Below are 26,171 nucleotides of genomic sequence, written 5' to 3' on the forward strand. Positions count from 1 at the left end.
GCAGTGGATTCCTACATTACCCCAGCATACCTGGTACTTAGGGTGCCCTGGTACCCCAGGGTACCTAGACTACCCCAGATTCCTTATTCACCCCAACTTCAAGATAAGTGTGGGATACCCAAGTACCTGCCTGCAGCTGGCAAATATGACAGAGGAACTCTGGGAGACCTATTCCTTTCTTCAGTGGCAGCTGGAGGCCAGCAGAATATGCAAAAACATTAAAATGTTGTTAAGCATCTGTTTAAACAACTGATCTGAGGGCCTAGCCATTGCAGTCAGTGAGGGTTAAAGTAGGACCTGCCTTTGGATGAGGTGGATTACTCTCTCAGCTGTTTTAATCATGACCAATGCCTGGTGATTTGGATGTCTTGCCTAGACAGATCTTGTCTAGATCCATCAGAATGTGGATTCTGGCATTTAGATTTATAAATTTAACTGTCTTTAATATAAGAACTACCCTGTCTTGCATGTTAGAATACTATCAGGCTTTTCCCATCAGTTCATCAAGGTTTGGTAACCATGTTAGGTTTCAGACTGTGTGGAGCACAGCTCAGGAACTATTGTGAACAAATTGCTTGTTGGGGAGGAGATTTTCATGTTCTCTATCACTGATCAAATAAACAAACCCCACCCCCAAAAAAAGGTTATTGGGCATGGAAGTGAACAAACAGAAGTAATTAATCACTCCTCAAAAGAAAACAGTTCCCTGCTTGCTACCATCTCCTTGGTACCTTGCTCCCCAAAGAAGTGTCCATGTAAGTAGGAAAATAGGAAAGAAACACAAATTCCGGGATTACTGCACTGAATGACGTGTTTGTAGTTACCAGGAGGTGAGCGAAATATGTCTGATGTTGCAAGCAACTCCACGGTAGGTGCTATATTCTGCAGCCAAAATGCTTGAAAAGCTTAGGTGTGTAGAAAGATGCATGGACAGGACCTGAAGGTACACAATGAAATCCATTACTACAGGCTAAGAAGTCCCAGTGTTTCTGGGGACAGAAAACTTCTGGCTGGAGGATGATGGCTGTGTAATATTTGAGGGTTAGGACTTTTAACTGATGGGAAAAGCTAAAAACTATGCTGGTGGGATTGTTAGTTGCATGGATAGCTGGGCTTGATGTTGCAGATAGGACCTAGCAGTGTGTTGGGAGCAGCTGATACAGGTGAAGCAGTGAGGCAGTTCAGGGACTCCTGAGGGGAGGTGATAGCTGTGGGGCAGATGGGTGCCAGAGAGAGTGAGATGGACTGGAGGCAAGCACTGGAGCCAAAATTGAAGCTGTTCAGGTAGAAGCTAAAAAACTAGAAGCTCAGTGGTAAACTTGCCCCAAGTACTGCTAATACCACACCCGGTGTCAGTCAGAGAGGCCTTTTTACCTCCAGGCACCTTCATGGAGAAGGTTGCATTTAAAAGAGAGAGATGTGTATTATGTATGAACCAAGGAACATCTGAAATAAAAAGATGCTTTGTTTTCTAAACCAAAACAAATGCAGGCTGCTGACATGCAAATCAAGAGATTATGGAGCAGTTTCTAAACAAAGAATTAGAGGAAAGCTGGCAAGGTGAAAAAATACACAGTATAGGACAGGGCAGCACATCCTTTACAAGTAACCTTGTAAAGGTTGATCACTGCATCCTCAAATGAAGGGTGGGGAAGAAGATGACAAAACTCATGCAAGAAATACTCAGACATCATTGGACAAATGCTGTTTAAAGAAAATTTATAAAAAGGGGCAACTCTGCCAAGTAATAATGAAAGTTTAAAAAGTAAGATAGAGAAAGCAAAATAGTTCAAGGAAGCAAGATGGCATATGTCAGAGGCTTGGTTGGAGGATACCCAGTGGAGCATAACCAGCATATTCTCATTGTGTAAATTATATAGGAGTAACAGAAAAGATTGTACCAGTGAAAGAGGATCTCTAATGTATTAAAGAAAAACTAAGAGCCAAATCAGACAAACAAACTTGCTGTATCATCAAGTGTCACAGGATCCATGGACAGGAATGCCATGCCTGAACAGGATTAAGTTATGAACCACTTGAGATTACCAGGATGGTGATAGTAAATGTGAGAAACCAAGGAAACTAGAGTAGTTTCAAGAGCAGCAAGAACAGTCATAAAGGACACTTAAATTGCTGTTATGTGGGTTAAGCATTGTAATGTGGCATAGTGATACATTTTTGGGTGTGCCATAATAACTGCTTGGTGCCATAAATAACTGCCTGGTGCCACTATTCAAGATACCTACAGGAAAGGAGACAATTCTTGAACCGTTCCCAAGGTGTGTGCACATCACAGCTTGTCTGTAAGGGTGGGATGTATAGAGTTATAAGATGAGCTTGGTGGCCTTGACTTGAAGAAACAGATAATTTAGGGTGCCTGTTCACTGACCAAATACAGACAGATATTGAATATTGCTCTCTATGTCCATAATGTTCTCAGAAACAATATCAGTGCAGGAGTGTGAAGAGTAAAAAAAATCCAGTAGAGTATGTGTTTTAATCAAAAGAGGGAAAGTAAACAAAAGTGAGAAGTCATTTATGTAACAAAGGAATTTAAAGGAGCAGGAAAATGGTGCTGAGTGCTTGCAGGCAGCATGGGGAGTGTTTAAGGACACAGTATCACATGCTTAGACCAAATTCATGTTGCTTGCCAAACCAGAATTTGGAAACACCAGAAAAAGATTCTGTCACTAAACACAGGGAAAAAGTAATCTAACGAAAAGAAAAGGAAAAGGAAAGGGAAGGGAAGGGAAGGGAAGGGAAGGGAAGGGAAGGGAAGGGAAGGGAAGGGAAGGGAAGGGAAGGGAAGGGAAGGGAAGGGAAGGGAAGGGAAGGGAAGGGAAGGGAAGGGAAGGGAAGGGAAGGGAAGGGAAGGGAGAGAAGGGAAGGAAAGAAAGGAAAGGAAAGGAAAGAAAGGGAAGGGAAAGGAAAGGGAAAGGGAAAGGAAAGGGGAGGAGAGGAGAGGAGAGGAGAGGAGAGGAGAGGAGAGGAGAGGAGAGGAGAGGAGAGGAGAGGAGAGGAGAGGAGAGGAGAGGAGAGGAGAGGAGAGGAGAGGAGAGGAAAGGAAAGGAAAGGAAAGGAAAGGAAAGGAAAGGAAAGGAAAGGAAAGGAAAGGAAAGGAAAGGAAAGGAAGGAAAGGAAAGGAAAGGAAAGGAAAGGAAAGGAAAGGAAAGGAAAGGAAAGGAAAGGAAAGGAAAGGAAGGAAAGGAAAGGAAAGGAAAGGAAAGGAAAGGAAAGGAAAGGAAAGGAAAGGAGAGGAAAGGAAAGGAGAGGAAAGGAAGGGAAAGGAAAGGAAAGGAAAGGAATCCTTCAGATTGTTGAATTGTATCCAAATAGAAAAAAACCCAACCAACAACCTATAGCAATCTTGATGTAAAGCTAGAGGAATGTAGAAACAATTTGCTATAGATTAAAAAACTACGTCCTTTTAAAAAGATATGAGAACCCTGTAGCTCAAAGTAGATAACCTCAGCTCAAATTAGATAAGGATCTGTTTCAAAATGTCAGTATAAGTTTTAGACTAACTAAATGAATAGTAACGAATTGCCAGAACCAAGAATTCTAAAGATGGTTTTTAGAATTAAATTGATGAGCTACTGCTTCAGTGTAAAAATTTGTTCCTCATTTAAAATTGCCTCAGCACAGGGAAGAAGGCAATGATGGGATAACCATTTATAAAGAGGTATCAGGAAGGATCCAGTGAGCAGTAGACCAGTGAATCTAGGGTACATAAAGAATACATAAAGAATGTATTTATGACTTAGAAACTACAACAGTGAATAAGATCAACAGACTGGTGGACCCTTATGATGAAATCTGGGTTCCTGATGTAGGGGAAAGCTGTAGGGGAAAACATAATCCATCCCACAAATGGATTATGTTTTCTGAAAAAAACCACTGAGGATGTCACCAAGGGGATTAAATAAGTATAGGCTGATGGTATCTCCAAAAGGCTTCAGACAAGATCTGTTACAGATGTCTCTTAATAGAGGCCTAAGATAAGAGAGAAGATCCTCCCATACTTTAACAAGTAAGCACCAAATAACAGAGAGGAGAAACATGGTTGGTTTTCTTTAGGAGAGAGGTCATGGGCAGAGTCAGTGTTATCACAGATAATGTGGGAAGGGAGATCTAAAATGAAATTATAGCCCTTGGTTGTGCTGAATTATTCACAGTAGTAAAAGCACAAGCTGTTTGAGCAGTTGCAGAAGGATTTCACAATACTGAGGCACAGTGCACTGCACTGGCAGCAAGTGAGTTCGGTGTTGGTAATGGCAAGGTAGTGTACATGGAGGAACACAGGCCTAATGTGCTTGCAAGAGAGTGGACTTTGAGCTGGATATTGCCATCCAGTAAGAGATCTCTCAATCCTAACAGATAATTTAAGTGTCAGTTCAGTGCATAGTAACAGTCAAAACAGTAAATAAAAGGGCAGGAGTTTGTAGGAAGGGACTAGAGAGCAAAACAGAAAGCCCAATTGTTCCACTGGTGTGGTGTGTGGGGGCCATCACCCTGCTCCTTTCCACTTCAAAAGGCATTTTTTACAGGGGACTATAAAGGGAAAAGTCAAAGAAGAAAACCTACTCAGTATCTCCGTGTGAGGAATGATTAACACAGCTATGGCTCTGCAGCTTGGAAAAATGGACAATGGGGGAAAAAACGTCTGATTGGCATAGGAAAAATAAACATAATTGTTATTGTTTTCAATAATGTAAGAAAGGGAACCAAATTAAATAATCAGATTGTAAGTTCAAAATAAAATATAGTTTTCACACCCTATAAAATTAAACTGTGAAACTAATTGCTATACATGATATTTCAAATCCTGAAAGTTTACAGAAAATTGGGAAGTAATTTGGAAAGCTAAGTTCATTAAACACTAAGATATCACTTCTGCCCCAGGAGGGATCTGACTCTGATCTGCAGATAACTGGAATTTAGGAAAGCATATCAGAAGAACACCATTACATGCAACATCTATTTTTATGTTCCTCCCTGGGCATCAGCTAGCTACTGGCTGCTGTCAGAGCAGTGGGTGGGTGGGCCTTTGGTCTGCTCCAGGGCAGAGGGACCTGTGATACCAGAGTGTTATCTAGAACTGTTATTTTCTTGAGTAGGGTAAACTAGCTTTTGGTTTTCGTATTTTAGTATGTGCTACCCACAGTCTTTTCAGAGTGCCTGGCGCAGAGGGTAAGCCAACTCAGTATGCATTTGGAGAGGGTCACTGTGGACTGCCACTACAAAGGACAGCCTGCACCTCCCCCTCTCCCTGGCTGATCCTGTAAGGAAACAAACCCTCCCCCAGCTCACCCCAAATGAGTACTTCTGTGGTGGTTCAGTTTGTGGCTGCACAGTTGCTATCCGTGCCCCTGCAGAGGGTGGAGAACAGATCCCCCCTCCCTCCGTCAGCAGCATCCCATGGGGGCACTGGGTTAGTCATCAGGCAAAAAGCACTCCGTCTGTTCTGTTCTGCAAAAATCAAACTAAATTACTGTTTTCAGATATATTTTAAATTTATCTTCTAGAAAGAGCTGTGTGGGGTGTAATCTTACTTTCTTTAATAGTTAGCTGTTTTTCCATGCAGGTAGGGTTTTAACATGGTGGAGAGCTTGTGCTTTGGCATTTTAAAAGGAAGAAGCCTTCACTTGCATGTCCCAGGAATATCAGCACTTCACTGTCACTTCTGTTTGCTGGGTTGTTGTAGGGTACTTTGTTTTCTGTTGTTTTTTGTTTTTTTTTAATGATTTGTACCAAGAAAAATGTGTGGGGCTCTGTATAAACATAATATGTAGTAGATTGGTTTTACTGTGCTATCCAACAAGTGTCCTTGCAGCAAGAAATATAGGGAAGCTTGAGGTTTCAGAAGAGAATTCCCATAAGTCTAGATTCAGCACAGTCTAGATTTTTGTAGAAAGATGACATTAATACTGCAGGGCGATATTTGGCCTTTCCTTCGTAGTCTGAGGCAATGCTGGGGGGAAAACATGTGATTTCAGTGGGTGTTGAGAGGTTGCTGTGTTCAGAAATGCCTCCAGGGTTTTGTGAACAGTCCCTGGCCGGAGGCATTCCCCAGTTAAAGGACAGGCTCAGCTGAGCATGGCAGTTTGCAGGAAGAGAATTAACTATAAAGCTTACGGAGCTTTCCAAACTGCAGTGCAGTGCTGCGCACAAGCGCAGGTTGCGGCAAGGGTTGTGGGAGCAGATCCCGCCTTTGCCTCCAGCGCTTGAAGTGTTGCAGCCTCAGGGCAGAACGACACAGGTCTAAGTGTGGCAAATGCTGGCCCGCGGTGAATGAACGAGGTGGTTTTCTGGCAGGGTCACTCCCAATGAAAGCTGGACTGGTAGGGTGCTTTCCTCGTTTGTTCCCTATTTTCCGGAGCAGCTGAATTAAGTGTGTAGTTTGAGTGAGAAAATGTCTCCATCCTCCCCTCTTTTCCCAGGAGCAGTCTGCTGCAGCCTCAACACTTCGGCTGCTTGTGCCCTAAACAGTGTTACAGGGTCTGCCTGTGAAGCAGAAGTTTGAACCGACATGCAAAAAATACCTTCATTGTTTACTTCTGATGGAATTTTAACCGGTGTAATATAACAAAGATAGACCGATACTCTGATACTTGTGTTGTAACACAAGGAACTCCCAGCTCCCATTCAAATAGCCTTTCCCTTTGAATCACAGTCATTTGAATATAGATCGAAATCACATTAAACTGCCTTAATGAAAACCAAATGTGCTCCTTGGCTTGCTGCGTTCGAGCCGTTCGGGCTCTCTGGGAGCGGTCCGGGCGGCCAGGCAGCCGGGTTTTTGTTTCTTTTCTGGAACTTCCTCCCTCCGTGCACCCGTGATGTCACCGAGCCGCCGGGCGGGCTGCGCGGCCAAGGGGCTCGGGGGCGCAGCTGGGAGCTGAGGGTAGAGACTGGGCTGCTCCTCTGCCCTCTCGGTACCTCAGAGCCCGCTGGGATCCTCTGCCAGCCCTTTGTGACCCAGTGTCACCTGTTAAAGGTCAAACCCTTGCCCTGCGAGTCGCGGCTGCCAGCAGCATGGTAGCCAGGGGGGGGAATGGCACGGTTTTGGAGCCTGGAGAGCCTTCAGATGGGTCCGTGTGAGTAGAACGTGCTTTCTCTTTCTCGTGCTTTTTTTTTTTTTTACAATGTTCTGAGATTTAACTGATAAATTGTGGCAGTCAGGGTGCCTGTTGCTTATACCGTGTCATCCGCGGGAGCCTGAAGCCTTACCCCAGTGACAAAGCTGCTAGGAGATCAGAGTTATTCCCGGGCTGGTTTTTAAGTCTGGAGCGATGGGGAAAGCTCACCCATGCCTCTGGTATTTCTGTCTGTAAACAGCAGAGGAATAGATGCAGAATGCAAGAAAATGATTTTTAAGTCTTAACTTATGAAGGCAATGCAATCTCGTTGATTTAGTACACGATAATGAACAGCTGGTGGTCCCAAAATTGCAATAATTTTTCATCTGGAGCCAAATGAGATAGATTATTTTGATGTGCTGCTGTTTTTGGAACAAACCAACAAGCATTACTAATAGTACAGTGAAGATGTATAAAGAATCTCTGGGATTATTTTTTGGTGTTGCTTTATAAACTAAATATTGATTTAATGAATTATTTATTTGCAGATTTTTCTTTATTAAAGCAGTTTCAGTAAGTTTCGCAAGATGGGTTTTAGAATTTGTCAGTGCTCAGATTTATAAGTCTGTAGGGAAAAATAATTTGGTTTTAAAATAAGGAGTTGACATTCTCCCAGTTAGATGGAACATACCATTAATGGGAGTGTATATTTAAGACGCTGGGGAGTAGAAGAGAATGGTCAAATAACTATGTTCTGTAACATCAAGACTGTGCCATATTTCCCCACTTTTAAAGGAAAGAGAAACCTTGCCAGTTTCTAGTGAATCTCTGGAGTAATAGGCTTTGATATCTCATGCAAATTAATACTGAAGTGACCAAAGATGCTAGTAGATGGCATAAGTGACAGTAAGGGGGGGCTGAAGCATTTCTCCCTCCAAGGTAGGTAACAGCCAATGGTGTGCCTGTTAGTTGTGTAGGTGTGTGGAGTAAAGCCGGGAGTCCAGGAGTCATCTCTTTGTGACTGTCACCCATCCTGGAGCCTACTGCTGTGCAGACTGGTGGCACCCAGACTTGCAGCAGGGCAGAGAAGAGGTAGGGTCAGGAACTCTCAGCTCAGGCTTGCTGCTTGGTGGAAATGACAAGGTCAGTATCTCCTCTTCAGGTTCTCTTCCTGGGCACTTGGGAGTGAGAGAGATGCTCTGCAGGCTGTGGAGAAACTTATCTGGGACACAGTAACCACTAGAAAAGGAGTTCAGTGCAGTGCTAACAGTCCATTCTGAATTTTATTTTATTTTTTACTTTTTTTTTTTTTTAATTTCATTTTTGAGCATTGTGTGATCTTTGGACTCCTTAGTTCAGGAGTTCACAGCTTGGGCCTGCCATAGGAATAAATCTTTAGGGTTAAATTAGCAAGGACCAGAGGGTACACTCAGGCACTGGGCCACTGATCATGAATGCTCATTCCCTGATCTGTTTGATCATCTGGCTTTCAAAGGGAAAGCCTATTCTAAACGAGTCTTGCATTGAGCAGTGTGGATGTGAGTCAGTCAGTATTACTTGGTCCTGAAATCAGTCCCCAAGTCCTCTTCATCTGCCAGTGAAGAAATGATCAGCAAAAGGATCTGCCACTCAGTGATATACCCCAAATAGGTTTTACAGTTTCATACAATAAGTGCAGATTTATGTGATCACAGTGACTGTCACTTACATGATGTTTGTCTTGGTTTATGTGGCTGTGCAGTAAGATGAAACCCATTTCAATTCTGTCCTCTGTTTCTTTACAAACTGTCTCTTTGGTCAGAAAATCAGAAAATGTACAATTGTCAAACCCAGAAATTTTTTGTGAGGTGGGGGGGGTTTCAGGCATCTGCAAAATCCCTGTACCCTTGGTCCTGAGCCCCTCCAGTGCCTGGGAGCAGGATGGGCTGCCCACCCCTCTCACAGGTGGGTGGGTGGGCACAGTGGTGTTGGCTGTTGACATCTCTGCCAGGAATGTGACAGTGTGATGGCACCCAGCTGGGTCTGCCAGCAGCCTCTCTGACTGCTGGGGGCCCACTGGAACTCTTTTGTCTCCCATATGGGAAATGGCAGCGAGACCTCCCATCTGATTCAGGTAACTTGTGATTTTCTCTGGGTAAAAATATAAATAAATAATGGTTGCAGTTCTGCTTTTCCTGCACAAAAGGGAGAGTTTCTCAGTTTCATCAGCTGCTAAATGAGAAGATTCTGAAAAAGAGTAAAGAGTATTTAAGGGCAGAAAAGTGATTTCCCTGAGAGCTCTGCAGCCCTCCGCTTCTGCTGTAATTGTTATGACAACAAAGGCAACTTCTCAGCAATTCCTCCTGCATTGTTTTTGTTGGGGTTTTTTGGTGGTTTTTTTTTGTTTTTAAATCATAAAAATGATGAATCAAACAGCTGTTGCACCTTTGTTTTAGTTGCTGCAGATGGTGGGACTGAGTCTTCAGCCTTAGTGGATGACAATGGCAGTGAGGAAGATTACAGTTATGAGGAGCTCTGCCAAGCTGCCCCCAGGTACCTGCAGCCCGGAGGGGAACAGCTGGCCATTAATGAGGTAACATCCTGGGCTTTGCACTCCTGTAATGACAGGGCTTGTGTTTTCCACAGATTTGAGGTTTTATATTAATAAAAAAATGGAGTGGCAGTAACCAGCACTGAAAACGATCTGGTGGCCATGGTGTCCTGTCTCTCGCAGAGACCACGAGGAGATGCCAAGGGAAGAGCACGGTGACCAGTCCTTCACTGGGAGTATAAAGCTGTAACTGCTCTGGTGTAGGACTCTTTATTTGTTCTTGCTAATGAATATATGCATAGGTTCCCCAAAATCCAGAATTTTAGTTTTATCCTGTCACAGCAATAATCATGGGCACTCTAATGAGAAATTCTGATCTGGAAGATCAAAGTAATTAATGAACAATTCATAGTTTATCTTTGATCCTTCACAACCTCATTTTCTTCCCATCTCAGCTGATAAGCGATGGTAGCATTGTCTATGCAGAAGCTCTCTGGGACCATGTGACTATGGATGATCAAGAGCTGGGCTTCAAAGCTGGAGATGTCATTAGAGTTCTAGAAGCTTCCAACAAAGACTGGTGGTGGGGAAGAAATGAGGACAAGGAAGCCTGGTTTCCAGCTAGCTTTGTCAGGGTGAGTAATTCTTGCTTTTTCACCATTATCACGTGAGATTCCTAGGACAGTGCATGGCATTTAAGTGAAGGGCCTGAACCTCAGCATCTTTGTATCTGAACATCAGTGGTATAACTGCCAATGGCTTCACAAGGAAAAAAGCAATAGAAAAATCACATCCCAAGACCCTTAATTCCAATGACACTGTTTACTTCGGCTTCTTCCTTTGTGTGGTGGTTTTGTAACCAAAGGAATTTCTTAAGAAGCAAGGAGGGCAGCAGAAAGCTCAGAGATGATGCAGCAGTTTTTATGAGAAAGTGGGGAAAGCTATGCTGCAGGGATTTCTTTGCAAAATATGGCTTAAATTATTATCAACATGTATAGGGATCTGAGTCACAGTCTGGACTCCTCAGTCAGAACTCAGTCAGATTAATGACAGAATAATTATCAAATTGTATAAAATGGAACTAAGCTTTAGAAACTAATTTAAAGTACTTTTTGGGAGTCTGTAATGAGTCTTATACCACACTGTATGGAGTGCTACACGAAGCACAAGTGATGGTTCCTGCCTATGCCATTCGTAGATCTCCTGCTAACATGGGTTGTCAGACAGGAGTCAGAAAAGGAGGTGCTGTTATCCACATGGTCCATATGGGGAAATGGGGAAAAGGGAAGTTGTTTAGAAGTTTCCGAGTTCTTTAATAAGTTTTTAGCCACATGCTGGCTTGACCAAAGTAACATATAAACTATTAGTAAGGATCAAAACTAAGCTTTAAGTTTGAAAATACAACACATGATATCTCTTAGGTACTGTGAGTAGAAAGCCATGTATTTAACCAGACAGACATCTCAGCATTTTATTTGAATGTGCACTGGGTAGAGTGAGATAAATCCTGTTGTGAAAAAATTCCTGTAGCAGGTTCTCTGTTAATTTTAAGACATTTGTAACAGTTTCATAACATTTATAAAAGTCTGCTGCTTTGCTCTACTTTACTTTGTTTCTTCTGGCTGCAGCTGCGAGTTAATCAGGAAGAAGTGCCAGAAAACAGTAGTAGTATCCAGGATGAAGAACAAGATGCAGATATTAGCAAGCATCGTCAGAAAATAGCTGAAAACAAGGACCAGATGAGAACCAATGTTATACAGGAAATTATGAATACAGAACGAGTCTACATCAAGCATCTCAAGGACATCTGTGAGGTACATGCTTTAACCTGAGTGTATTCTGCTTATTTAGTGTGAACAAAACAACACATGGAAGTTGAGAGCCAGAGTGGTTTCTCATACCAAAATATTCCCAGTTGCACTTCTGTGACTGTCAGTCAGACTTTCTTGTGTCTTCTTATGGCTTTTCTCTGCCACAAGGCACTGCTTCCTTTTTTGAAAAAAAAAACAAAAAACAACCAAAACAAACATTCCACTTCTGACATGGAAAAAATGCTTTGCTTATCTGACCTCTATTTGCATAATGAGAGAAGGAAGTCCAGTGTATGTAGTTCTTTTTACCACTTGGTTTACATAGAAAAAGTTCAGTAGCTTTAAAAAAATCATAGTTCAGGGACAAAACCTTTTGAAAGTAATGTGCTAAAAGAGGGTTTGCTGGGTGAGGATTTCTTTTTCTCCAACAAAGATTTTTTTCTAGATGCTTAAAAGCCATGTACAAGTCTTTAAAAGTCTTTTAGAACTACATTGCTTGTCTGACCTGTAGAATGTGTGGGTCTGGTTTTTGTTCAGATTTTTTTGAGGCCTGCTCTTGGATAAGCAACTTAATACTTTACTGCAGATTGCCTCTTCTGACATGGACTGTGAAACATTTGACCTGTATGTGACTTGTATTTGTGGTTAACATCTGTAAGGGTGCTAAGCAACCTACTAAAATATTCTTTGTACCCTTAGTTTGCTAGGTCTCTCTCTATATTTATCATGTTGTCATCCTTTAGTCCACCAATCATTATTAGATTCTTTCATGGGCAACAAAGTAGACAAGACAGCAGTGCTGGTTTTTTGGTTGGTTGGTTTTAGATCAGGCCTATTTTATGTATTTTGAAGAAGAAAAGGTAAAGAGGCAAAATTTGTTTCTAATTTTAAAACATATCTAAGTTTTGTCATTGAGATTCACTATTTACTTTAGTAAGCTTGCATGTGTGTCTAAAAGATCAGGGAGGATTTGTACATGCAGCTATGTCTCTGCCATGGTGGTTAGCTGAGTTCTAGGAAATGACTTTCATATGTTACTGACCTATTAATTCTTAGGCTGATCTTAATTAATTTTCTTTAATACATATATTCTATACCTCTTTTTAAAAAATATGTCATGCCTCTGAGTTTAGTGCTTCAGAGCAAACATGCTTTTTCCAAGTAGAGAAGTTGTTGCTCCATTTTCAACATGTAAGGTATAGAGATGGTATGCTTTCCTCAGAGTAAATCTATAGGGTGGTGAAAGCAAGATATAAGGCTGAAAATATACTCAAGACTAAGCCAAAAAGGCTGCAGCAGATAGTTATCCAACTTTGCAAGCTCTGCACTAGAATGAATCACTACAGCTGATGCAGTCAGAAGCTGATGCAGATTGTGAAGCTGGAGTATACCCAGAAATACATTTTACCTTCAAGAAGTGCCGGAGTCCACATTACAAGAGCTGCACAGCAATTAGTTTTCCTTGTTGGAGTTATCCTCCTGATAGTAGTAAATGTGGTAGCTGGCTTGCAGCGTAGCCACTACACAGCTCTCAGAGCAGATTGCTGTGAAGGAGACAGGAATATTCATAACAGTGCCAGCAATATTCAGGGTTGCTTCCTGCTAAACCTCACTGGAGCAATTGCAAGGCTTTTTACAGCTGCCTGCTTCCAACACAAGTTGGGGAAAACCTGCCTGAAAGCAGCCAAAGAGAGCAGCTGGGCAGATAACCTCAACCATACCAATTAACCTTTGCACTCATCTGTACACCAGCACCACAACTGGTGTGGGAGGATGATCACAGCTGCTGTTCATGGATATTCAGGATGTTCCTGAGGATGTTCCAGCTGTTTGTGGCAGCTGCAGCTACGGGTTTCAGTCCTAAGAGGTCCCTAACACTTCCTCTCCCCCTCTCCCCTTTGCCATGAGGCAAGAGCTGATGCCATTAATGTTGGTTACTGGTGGCAGAGGAGAATTAGCTCCAAGAGTGTTTTTAAAACTGAAGAACTCAAGTGTGTATTAACAGTGGATATGGATAAAGGGAACTGGATCACTGTATTCTTACAAATAAAGAGAAGAAAATTTGGAAGAGATAGTATTTTTTTTTGCAGTCTTGCCACTACTGTCACCTCCTGTCAAGACTGCATGAATTCTACCAAATGGCAGCATTCTGAATCATATGTTCTTCATTTTGCTTCTTCTCTGTCTTAGACTGTGCCCTATTTACCTACTGGCAGGTAGTAGTCTGAACAAGGAGGTGCAAATGGGCTTTATGTACTCTGCAAGTTTCTGGTTCCCTGACTGATTTATGTGAGATGGAACCTGGGCTGCAGGAATCAGTGTGTAGGCATTTCAGAAGCAAATCTGAAAATTTGTATCTGTGTGGTGTGTATGGCTGTGAAACCACTCACCTGCCTGTAGATCACAGGAGTCTTGCCACCTCAAATGGGCTTGTTTGCATTAGAACCTGTTTTCACAGCATTGGGGTTTGGGTTTTTGTGTTTATTTTGTTGTTGTTGTTGTTTCCAGGGTTATATTCGACAGTGTCGCAAACATACAGGAATGTTCACCACAGCTCAGTTAAGCACCATTTTTGGAAATATTGAAGATATTTACAAGTTCCAAAGGAAGTTTCTGAGGGATCTTGAGAAACAGTACAACAAAGAGGAACCTCATCTAAGTGAAATAGGGTCATGTTTTCTTCAACATGTACGTTGCAAAAGTTGATTTATTTTATGAAATTAACAAAATTTGATAAGAAAATGCTTCATTGCTGTGTTAGGGGGGATTTTAGTAATAAGTGCTTAACAAATACTAAACTATGTATAGGTAGCATTTTAGAGTGTAAAATAATTTACAGTTGAAGAATTATTGAAATGTTTTGGATTTCTCATCTTCAGCAAACCTACATTTTTATACATAATTTTAAGGTTCCTTCTCAAAACTGTAATGATCATGGATGATCTGGAGTATTTGCAGTGGTTTCCATGCAGAAACTTCCTAAAGAAAATAAGGAAGGAAAGTGGTGGGGAAAGTCTTTGAGTTCATGTTAGACACTTACTAAGCCTACAGCCATCTTCCCCAAAGAACAGTACTTCTTAAAGTGGGTTTGATTATTTTAACGCAGTGGTGCCCTTTATGTCTATGTTCTTAAAAAGAAGGTACATATTTTTGAAGATTTCTACATAGTCTCAAGGCTGATCAGCCTGAAAACAGTATGGGAAATTGATTAGTTAATCTAATCATATATAATAGAAGTTACAAAAAAATCTTTATTCTATTATAGACAAATACCTTATTTAAATCTTAAAATCTTTGATTTTTTCTTTTTTTTTTTAGCAAGAAGGCTTTGCTATTTATTCAGAGTATTGTAACAATCATCCCAGTGCCTGCAATGAACTTTCCAAACTAATGAAACAGGGGAAATACCGTCACTTCTTTGAGGCCTGTCGCTTGCTTCAGCAGATGATTGACATTGCCATTGATGGGTTTCTTCTCACACCTGTACAGAAAATCTGCAAATACCCCCTGCAACTTGCAGAGCTGCTTAAATACACCACTCAGGAGCACAGGTGAGAGAATGAACAAAACAAATCTTACACTAGTACTAACACCTAATTTATTCAAGCTTTCTGGGTGACAACACTGAAGCTTTTGAGATTGGAACAAAACTCCTATTGACCACTCTTGACAGGATTTCTTTACTAGATGAGAATCAAGAAAAGGTAAAGAAAAAGTAAAAAAAAAAAGGTAAAGAGGGCCTTAGGGAAAACAAAATCTGAGCAGGTTTGGAGGTAATGTTTCAAGAAACATTGCCTTTATTTGCAGTCCAGATATTAGATTTTTATTTGTGAAAAATAAGAATTTGCAGGTTATTAGCATTTCTACTGTACCACTGAGATGATTAAATCTGTGACTAAATTAAATTTTTATCTTTAAATATCTGGTGTTTTACCTTGTACAGCTGGAAGAAAAATGTTCTATTTTGACCTTTCTGCTCTAAGTCCAAATGCAGCCTGAGGGAATGCTTCCTCAGCCAAAGTCTGCACTTATTTAACCTTGAGAAAACTCCCTTGGAGACCACAGGATATTTGCCAGGGGCAGAATGTAGGGGATGTGAAGTATGGACAGTCAGGTATAAAATGCCTCCATTCAGGTCTGCAGCTACCTGGGAAGTCCCGCAGTAACAGTTACTAACACGGGTATCTTTTCCACTGCTGCTAATTTTAAAAGAATTGTTGTATGAGTTATTAAATCTGCAGTTGAAGTGAATGTGAGTTCTTGGTACCTTCCAGCCATAGTAAATGTTTTCCTCCTCTTGGCTCAGCACCCAGAGATGCCTACGAGGACAGACAGGTGCCCAGTGCACAGACACACTCACCAACAAGAAGGCCTACACCCACACAGAGCCTTGGTAAAGCTCCAGCCAACTGGTGTTCTTTGGTAGCTTTTTGTTTTTTCATAAAAAGTTTGAAGATCCAATCTGCAAAGCCTGCTGTGAAGGCCACAGTTTATGCAGCAGGCTTGGAGTAACATAGACACCGACAGAGACAGAAGGAACTGAGATAAGCAAGGGCACGAGTAGCAACTTGGATATCATGTGGTCACCCTGTGGGACATCTCTGTGACCTCAGCAGGATCCTGTCATTGTTAATGTCACTTTTAGTATACAGTGTAAAGAGTTTCCATAGATATAAATAGAGGGAGGAGAATAACACGCAGATTTACAAGGGAAGCTCATCCATCAGCAGCAGTCGATGAAAATAGGAACTGAGACAGAAGCAGATAAAAAGGACAGAGAGGCTGACCCCTGTGCAGGATTTATTTCTGGCTTGTGCTGTTTTCTGCCTCTGGCTCTCTTTTTGCAAGGGGCATTCTGATAAAGAAGGAAAGGCAGCTGCTCTGCTGGGACTTGTATGCAAGAAATATATCTATCCTTTCTTCTCTGAGACTCCATCTGAGGAATGTGAAGGAGTGATTATGCTATTCAAAAGGGAACAAAAACCTGCCTACAGGTTGGGGAGATTCATAGGCATGTAGGGAACTCAGGGAAAGAAGGAGGGGGGCAGAGAAATGCAAGAATGACAGGAGGCTTGCATTTGACCTGGAACAGGGGAAAGTGACCGTCTTGGCTCTCACACACTTGTTCCATGAAAACAGGACACTTCATCAACATTGTCTCCTTTAATTCTTCTCTTCAGTACCCATGTTCTTGGGTCCCTCACTCACCTTATTTAGAGGTTGCTTTTGGTATTTTTTCTGCCCACATAATGTTCTCCATTTGTATTCCTTGACCCAGACATTGAAAACACGAAGGAGAAAATATAGTTCTGAAATACAATTAAAGGAATGCCCTTCCCATTAAAATGTCAATAAAATCTTGCTTAAAACCAGATTCCTATGGTGAAATATAGGTATCATATCACTGAGGTGGGAGTTCTACCCTTGTTTTTAGTAGAGACAGTATTGCAGTTCATCAGTCTACATTGTCTGCCTTCTACCAGTTTAATAATTTGCTCCTGGACAAAGCCTAGCAGTACAGCAGCACTGAATTGTACAGAGTAATGCATGAGGTTCAGGAGAGCTGAGAATTGGTTTTCTCTTGCTTAAGTACTCTGAAGAGAGAGATAAATGGTTAATGCAGGCTAATAGTTCAAGCACTGTGTCACAGTGTGTGATTGCATCACAGCCATTGTATAAGTGACCTTTGAAACCTACATTTCACAGTGATTATAGCAACATAAAAGCTGCATATGAGGCTATGAAGAACGTTGCATGCCTGATTAATGAGCGAAAACGAAGACTGGAAAGCATAGACAAGATTGCACGTTGGCAAGTCTCTATTGTAGACTGGGAGGTAAGTGTCAGCCTGTCCCTTTCCTGAGCAAAGGTACTGTGTACACTACTTCAGGTTTTAATGCCGAGTAGGTGGTTTATGGTGTCTGCTTTTCAGCTGGTCATTGCTCGGTTAAAAGTCCAGTTGCTTCATTTGCAGTGACTCTGTTACTGATTACCTTGTTCATGAGTCAGGAAAAGCATCATGTATGAACGTGGATACTTGTCTTTGAGATGACACTGGACTGAGATGACAAAACTGCTGTTGTGACTTGTAAAAACTCCTTTGGATTTCTGGTAGTTCTGTCAGAACTTGAGCCTGCCTCTCTGACTTTAATAAGGTTCCTGCCAGTTTGTGTAGAAATAAAGTAGACCAGAACCACATTAATTTAGTTGGCCTGTACAAGATTTTCTACAACCTATGACATTTTCCAATCAAATAATAAAAATAAATGAAAATGAACTAACTTGTCTTAATTATAAAATGAGACTGGTTAGACACACCATTAAGATCTTAAAATATTATTTACTTACTACATATGTGTATCTTCTTAGGGACCAGATGTGTTAGCCAGAAGCTCAGAACTGATCCACTCAGGAGAACTGACCAAAATATCAAAGCAAGGCAAAAGCCAGCAGAGGACTTTCTTCCTTTTTGACCATCAGCTTGTGTTCTGTAAGAAGGACTTACTGAGAAGGGACATCCTGTATTACAAGGATCGTATTGACATGGATGAGATGCACATTGTGGACACTGAGGATGGTAGAGATAAAGACTTCAACATTAATGTCAAGAATGCTTTTAAAATAATAAATAGGGCAACAGAAGAGATTCATTTGTTCTGTGCAAAAAAACAGGAAGATAAAAAAAGATGGATGGAGGCATGCGAAAGTGAAAGGAGAAGAGTTCAGGAAGACAAGGAAATGGGTGAGTGGAAGGATTTCCTCTCTAAAGGGTGATAAAAACAAAGGGAAATGTTCTTGCTTTTACACTGCTTTATGCTTTGTGCAGATGTGCACTCTGCCTTCTGGGACTGGTGTCTCTTTCTTACCCAACGTGACCTTTAGCTGTGTAATTGAAGCCTGTTCAGGTGTGTTTGCCCTGTTGTTGTGGGCCAAAGGTCCTGAGCAGTTATCTGTAACATCCATGCCACAGCACAACCCATGTGAATCTGGTGCATTGTGGAGCAGAATGAGAGATGAGGTATGACAGGACGCACTTCACAAAGACCAACAATAAAAATCCATACAGAATCCCAGCACTTTTGTGTGAATCATTGGCCCAAAGCATCTATTTCTAAAGGACACTTCTATTGTAAATCCAAGCAGCAATAATTCTAGATTTTTACTCTCTATGTCATATAATGTCATCTCTTGTGTCCAGGAGACCTGTGCAGTTGCATGGTAGCATTAGTTACAGATCCAACAGTAGCACCACTTAGCAGTTTACAGAGAAATGAATCCTAACCTTGAGTGAGCATGAAGAAAGCTTTAGACCAACAATAATAAGAAAAATAAAACTATTTTTAATAATTCTAAAGAAGGAATGAAAATATTAGTTCTGCTGTGTGTGTTGACAGCATGAGAATGTCTGCTTTTCATAACACTCTTCAGGCTTACGCTGTGGATGACAGCAGGTTAGTAGTGGAAGTGCAGTGTAGTAGATAGCATTAACTCAGAAATTATTAAAATTAAAACAAGATGCCCAACATCATATTGCATGTAAACTTAAAACACCTGATCAGAGGAATAGGAAGTCAGGAATAATACATAGAGTACAAGTTTAGACCTTTTGATCTTGGTGACTTTCTCTTGCTTGATATTGTTGCAAATATGACTAAACTCAAGCCTCCTCCATATGTATTGTAGATAGACCATCAGCTGAAGAAAATACTTTTGAGTTTACCAATTCATACCTTAGAGCCAGTTTTAGCTCTTCCTCATTGCATCAACTGCTGCAATTAACCCAAATTGTCTTGGTTCTGGAGTAAACAATGAAGCAGCCACAGCTAAACTTCCCTCAGACTTTTCAAAACCAAGTTTTCTCTGGGCAGAACATCATGGTGCAACATTATGATCTTGTTGGGCACAACACTGATGGCTTTCATGAGCTGCTCTGTGTACAGCTTGTTCAAGTCACCTTGTGCTCACAGGGATGGGTGGTGGCTGCCTTTCCTAATTCACCTGACAGAACCCTATGTTAAAGTGGATATTGCACAGGGTGAAGGTGATCAGAAGCTAATAAAGCAATGGACAGGACCTGATGATGAGTATCCAGACAGTCCCTCTTACAACAAATTTACAGAAAGACTCCACTCCAGCATACAAGGAGAATACTAGCAGAATCATATGGAAGGATGATATGGAACTTCAGGCACTGTGCAATATAGTGAAGAAAATTCAGTATTACAAGCAACTGTTTTTGATAGTGGGATGTCAGCACATGCAGCCTTTTCTCCCTTAGTCACATCAAGGCTTCTGGAAACTTGCTTTTCAAATGTTTTCCCTAATTATTCTGATGTACCTGTTTCAGCATAGAACCAGAGGAAAGATAGTTGGTCTGTGAGTCACAGGAGCTTGCATGTTTTCTCCATTACACAGAAAACAGCTTCTTTACTAAAATTTCAGGTTTTTTTGAGCATAAAGGGAACACTTCCTGCAGCCAAAATGAGTGGAAAGGCACCAGTATTCTCAACCTCAGGTTTAAATTTATCTTGTTGATTCTGTAAGCTATCTTGCCTGACTTCACACAAAGCCTCTAATCTAACCACTCAGAGAACAAATACATGGTCTTCCTATCCAGAACTTCAGATGGCATTTTACTTCTATTTTCAAAAGACAGGATGTGAGTCCCTGTCTCCCAAACCATATCTAGCTTTTCTTAGCTTTTACAAATATATGGAAAGAAAAGGCCACATCCACAAAATCCTTCAAACCACTAATTGTAACCCTAAGAAAATGGTCTCATCTCTGTTGATGCTTTCATTTTTAAATGTTTTCTTGTTTCTTTAACAAAAAAACCAACCCACTGCAGAATAAAGTAAACTTTTGATGCTCCAAAATTATGGTGAACTGCAGTTGTATTTTAAGTTAATAAGCTGATCTTTAATTTCTTCACAAGTTCAGGCTAAAAAATTAAAAATAATTTTAAAAGTATAGTGAAGTGAGGAAAGATGCAATATGGAACCAAACTAGACACTTCATTTCGACTTTGAATTGCAACTTCTGTATCCTTTATGTGCTTAGGAATAAAATGAGCAACAGCATGTGCAAACATATGCATGGATCTCAAATGTCTTGTATGCAGGGAGAGGAAACTGGAGTGTCTGTACATAGGGTGCAGATGACACCAATCTCTGGTGTCACATTCATAGCAGATGTCTGGCATCTCCATACTCAGCACAGATGAGTTGTACACCCAGCACATGAGTGTAAATAGCACAGGACTGACCACATCAAAGCATCATGGAACCCAGAGTGGGGGATCCAGACCCAAACTGATGCAGCCACAACCACATCACAGCTAGCTTCAGCATCTGGCAGATTATGTGAGCCTGTCTTCTTCCAGTGGAGCAAAAGATACCCAAATTTGTACTACATGCAACACCAGTGACTTCAGTTTGTTAACTCGTTAGCTCATAGTGATTGGAAAGAGAAACAAATTCTGTATTTATGATCTATTACTTGGTGGCTTGTAGCTTTCAGAAGTGTTAATTTACACTTATCTGGACTTGGCTATAAAAGGAACTTTCTGTGTTGTTAGTTCCCCAGTGACTGGCACGTTCAGGAACTAGAAAGGCAAATTAATGTTCCTGTTGTTATCACAATGAAAATCAAATCTAAACGTACTTCTAAGAACTTCAGGAATATTACTATTAAGATTTACTGGGAAATGTTTCAAATAAGGTTTACTTATTTGTTTTAATTTATTGTATTGAGTGTTAGATACAGTGTTTGTATACCAGAGCCCTAATTTACACTTTGACACAGGAATGGAAATCTCAGAAAACCAGAAGAAACAAGCCATGCAGAATGCCCGTAAGTCAAGACATGGAAAAATTAAAGGTGGGTGTTTAGAATTGCTTTACATTCTTGCTGTGTTCCAGTGTTCTGTATGTTAGCAAATAGCACAGTCTGTCTATGGTTGAATTTTCAATCATTTAAAAACTTTTTGTGGTTTACGTAGAGTTCAAATAAGTTCCATTAACATGTATTTTAATATCAAATTCCCATTCCTTTCTACTAAATCAGCTCTCCAAAGCCTAATGTAGGTAAATCTCTAGTGTGCTGAGAGAATAAATTGAGCAAGTGGGACCATATCAAGTCTAAATTTAGGAGTGATGGAGTTGATGTTAGGTAGTCCTCTTCTCTCTGGAATTAATATTATTAAACAATTTTCTCTTTATCCGTCACTAGATGCTTATAACCTATTCATATTTTCAAGGGAGTGGCTGAAAATTGTTATCAGGAGATTCTGTTCAGAATTAACAAAGGTCAGTCTGAGAACATTAGCCTGTAAAAATATTTTCCAAACTGAAGAAATAACATTTCTGTTGGTAGCAATATTTTACCCAGCCTTATTCTAAGAGTCAACTAAACCATGAATATCTACTGTGTTAAGGCATTCCTGTGTAATACTAGAGTTCACTTGCACAAACAATATAGCCAGGTTATGTGAAACTGCTGCTTATTTTTGTAATTCTCTAATGTTATTTTTACTGGTATTATTCTTGTAAGCCAAACCAATGCAGCAATTTTAAAAGGTTTAACATCAGAAAAGATAACCTCTAATTCTGGTTCTGGTCTAGTTCTAGTTTTATTCAGGATCATGGGAGAGTTTCTGCTGGCTTTATTGACTACTGAATTTGTCCCATGGGCCCGTGCTTGAATTATCCCAGTACTGGTTGCTCTTCTAGCTGATTCATGTGCCTTTTTATGCTGTTCCTTTTGTAGGTGTGAGCTATAATGGGTGTCCTGTGCCTCCTCCACACCAAAGCCTGCATCCCCTTCATCAGCGCCACATCACGGTGCCCACCAGCATCCCGCAGCAGCAGGTCTTTGCCCTGGCAGAACCCAAGCGGAAGCCATCTCTCTTCTGGCACACCTTCAACAAACTCACTCCCTTCAAAAAATGAGGGGCCAAGGACCTGGGGAGGACATTGGCACTGAGGGAGACTTAAAGTATGTTTGATCTCAGTAAATCTCCAGTTTTGGAGGGAAAACCTTCGGCTCCTTTGAGCCAGAAACGCAACCATTGTCTAGAAGAAGCGTGAAGTTCCTTAAGACTGCTCTGAAGTCAATGTGGCCAAGTGTCAGCATTGCTGATGAAGAGAAGTCTCCCTTCTGACAAAGGCAACTTGCTGTTACCCTGAAGCAGCAGTATTTGATCTCTGTTTTTGGTTAGATTGAAGTAGTGATGGAATCAGGCAGGTCATAGTAACATTTCATTTTTCTTAACCTTGTATTGATGGCTAAATTTAGGACAGGATGGAAATTTTCCTTAGGAAATTTTTCTTTCTTTTTATCAGCAAAGAATCTTAGGATAGTTTTCTCCTTCCTTTTGGAGCACTGAGTAGAGACCACCCATTTAAATCAGATGGAGATACCCTATTTGAGTAACCAGCTGTTGCAGAATGTAGTGGACCCTAATCCTTCCTGTCTTTTTCTATTAAATTGCCAGATGGCAGGAGAACATCCCGCAAGGCCTTACCATATTCCAGATTGGAACAGGGAAATTTTATTCTGTCATATAGAAACATGAACAGAGTATGAAATGGACTGTAAATGTATGTGCATTTATTGCACACAAGTGGAAACAAGAGGAGCCCAGGGCATCTCAGACTGATAACTTTCAGTCACAGCAATATACTGCATGCACGTGTGCTCTTCACCATAGAGCTTTTGTATCGCTTTTTGCTCACTGCTTTGCCTGGGAGATGCTTCTTTGTATTTCCAATATGTTTATTTCTCTGTGTAAAAAGTATTTTTTTATTTTCTAATGGATAATGTGAATGTACAAAGTCAGATTTGAAACAGTACATGCTGGCTGCTGGCTACGTCACATAGTTCTCACACTTTGTATTCATATAGCTTGACTTAGAAAATGGATGAATTGTAATTTAAATATATTGAAGCAGTCTGGATCCATGCTTCTTACACCAAGTTATTTTACAATGGGTTTTGACCAATTGTTTTTTTCACAAAGAAAGAGAAGTCTTTACTGGAAGGGACAGAAATTATGTGGACCAGAGATGGATTTTTGTCTCAGAGTTATCAGTTATTGGAAGGGGAAGAGTTTTACTCAGTTAAGGTTAGCTCTGGACAGCATAAGCACCATGTGATTTACATGGCTACAATTTGTCCATGCCATGGAGTTGATTTGGGAGAATAACTTTTAAAAAGCCACCAGGAAGAAACAGGATCTTGGTACTTGACACACTGATCATTTCTGCTTGATAGCTCTCACTAAGGATGACAAGACTGCTGGTAATAGGGAAGGAAAGAAAGACTCCATATGTTCAGAACCCATCTGCTATGAATGTCTTCTCAATACTTGATCTTATGCTGCTGATTAGAGGCATTATCTGATGATAAGAATAGATCCAAGGGTGTTCTTTGACAATGGACACAATCAGCAATATTGTGAATCTGTAATAAATGAAGAAAAAACAAGGGGCTAGAGGCCAGGCATTTTAACAACAGTGTAAAAAAGCCTTTAAACATGCATTTGCTCCTACTACTATAGTTACCTCTATATTTTTAATTATCATCAATATTGTGAAGCCCAGCTAATTTTTTTTTTTTTTGATAACTCTGTGGCAACTTCTGCAATGCCCAGGCTTGTTGTTTTGATTTTAAATGACATCTTTGGAAAACTGTACATTTGAAATGCTTGCTCTATAGTAACCCAACAGTAATGCAAAGTCTGTTGATGCTCAGACAAATTGTTCTCTGCATAGTGAACTTCTTTGCTTGTGCTTTCCCGTAGATGACCTGTAACAGTTAAAAACCAAAAATTTGCACTGACATTTTCAGATCCAGCTTAAAGAAAATGCATGGGAAAGTTAGTGAAAAAAAAGAAAGCTGGCTGGGTTGTGTTTTTCTTTTGATGTTTAAAACAGGCCATTTCTGTTCAGATTTTTTTAAAAGATAATTCTAAATGCTCAATTTAAACACAAGGAGGCATGGATTCATGCCCTTCCCCTTAAATGAGTAACCCTTGTGTGTTTCTTACATACCCATTTTTGTGGGTACTTGCCACATTCAGTCCCGGAAACCAAAGTGATGCACATACAATGGAAGTGGAGGTTATGTTTGTTATAATCACATTTTGAAAGACTTGTTCAAGATGCAGAAAAAATCTCTGAAGTTGGATTGCAGTGTTTCAGCTCCCAGCTGGACCTGAAGACATTTTGAGATCCACACTTACTTACATCTGTGTCTAAAATCTACTTCCTTCCAGGGCTCAGTTTTCTGGAGTGCTGGGGTGGGAGGGATAGGAGATTTTGGGATGTATCTTCTGACATGTCAGTGCCCACTAAGGCTCTTCCTGGGTAGTAGTGCTGGTGCCTTAGCCCTAAAAGTGAACAGAAATGTTCACATGCAGTTTGGGATGCATCAGGATTTTTATCAAAAAGTGGATTTCGGAGAGATAAAAAGCAGATGTTTCATGGTGCAGATTACTCAGGACAGTTTCATGTGTGCTACCCTACCTATAGACGTGGCTGGTTTATATTTTTGGTGTTTTTCTTTGCAATCTCTCTTCACAACAGAATAAGATAAAATATAACAAGATAGGCCAAATTTAGATTACACCAAAATCTTTTAAGCACATTATAGTTAAATGAAAACACAGTTGCAATATCCAACAATTAAAACAAGTATTTACTTGGGTTTTAGCTTGACTTTAGGGTCTGTGGGAAAAAGTGTTGCAACTAAAATGTAAAATTTTGTATTCTAGCAACTCTTGCCTGATCCTCCTTCTGATGACACAAATTACATATCAGGAAGGTGTGATGGCAACTTCTTTTCCTCCTGCTTTTGCATGCTTTAATTTGCTATAAAAAGCCGTAGGGGAACTACTAAGCATATTTGTGCCTCATTTAAATAAAGCACAGCCAGAGCCTTCATGATGGCCTGCTGAGCAGATAACCTCAGACTCTGTGCATGAGATGCAGTAAAATATAATTCTCAAATGTGTTCCAACTGAGTTAGGAAAATGCCAAACCATAATTGCACCTAACTCAGAGCATTTGATGTATAAAAATTATAATACTGTTTTACAAGTGGCTCTTGCCATGCTAAATTTCACATTGAGTTTTAGTGGTCAGTGTAATAACAGAGTTCAAAGACAGACTACTCAAATGTTCCACATTTTAGATGTTTTTTGAAAATAATTATAACAGAATTTTGGAGCCAAAGGTCTTTAGCCATAACTAACACAGTACCTTTCTTTGACTGCCTTTCTGCTTTTTTTTCTATATGTGTGGCATTTGTGTGTATAAGATGCCTTCTGGATTATCTCTAATTTAAAACTATTTGTTGTAAATACTAGGGATGACTTGCATATGTATTTTATTTTGACAAGTGTTTTGTAACATTTTATCTCATGTACACTGCTTTGTGCATCTTACCATTTGTGTGCAGCTACATGTGTTGTAAATGAAGTGTCCTGGCTATATAGCAGATGATTTGGCTGTTGACAGCTGAAGTACAATGTATAGGACTGCAGCAGCTTGATGTGCATTTGTTCTAAAGTAACTGCATTACACAGTATATTCGCTCTTGAAACATTATTTGTCAAATGAATCTATTTTCTGGAAATAAGTTCAAACTTACATTCCTGTTATTTTTCTCTTATGTACACGTTTGAATTAAATAATGTACAAAGCTGAAGTTCCTCAGCTGTCTCTTATAAACTTCATTGGGCAGTTTTAA

At 40.4% G+C, this 26,171-nt stretch overlaps 1 protein-coding gene across 5 annotated transcripts in view; it reads left to right on the forward strand.

Moving 5' to 3' along the window:
- SPATA13 (spermatogenesis associated 13) overlaps window positions 1–26,171 on the forward strand; it is a 59,981-nt gene extending 33,810 nt beyond the window's left edge. For all 5 annotated transcript variants that reach the window (XM_030469596.1, XM_030469597.1, XM_030469599.1 and 2 more), the window contains 9 exons: window positions 9,515–9,651; window positions 10,065–10,244; window positions 11,238–11,423; window positions 13,929–14,108; window positions 14,739–14,971; window positions 17,127–17,256; window positions 17,790–18,162; window positions 21,225–21,299; window positions 22,188–26,171. In XM_030469596.1, the coding sequence (XP_030325456.1) occupies window positions 9,515–9,651; window positions 10,065–10,244; window positions 11,238–11,423; window positions 13,929–14,108; window positions 14,739–14,971; window positions 17,127–17,256; window positions 17,790–18,162; window positions 21,225–21,299; window positions 22,188–22,369 (1,676 nt within the window). In that variant the 3' untranslated portion in view covers window positions 22,370–26,171. The remainder of the gene's footprint in view (window positions 1–9,514; window positions 9,652–10,064; window positions 10,245–11,237; window positions 11,424–13,928; window positions 14,109–14,738; window positions 14,972–17,126; window positions 17,257–17,789; window positions 18,163–21,224; window positions 21,300–22,187) is intronic.

Source organism: Calypte anna, chromosome 1 (assembly GCF_003957555.1).
Source record: "Calypte anna isolate BGI_N300 chromosome 1, bCalAnn1_v1.p, whole genome shotgun sequence".
NCBI classification, from domain to species: Eukaryota; Metazoa; Chordata; class Aves; order Apodiformes; family Trochilidae; genus Calypte; species Calypte anna.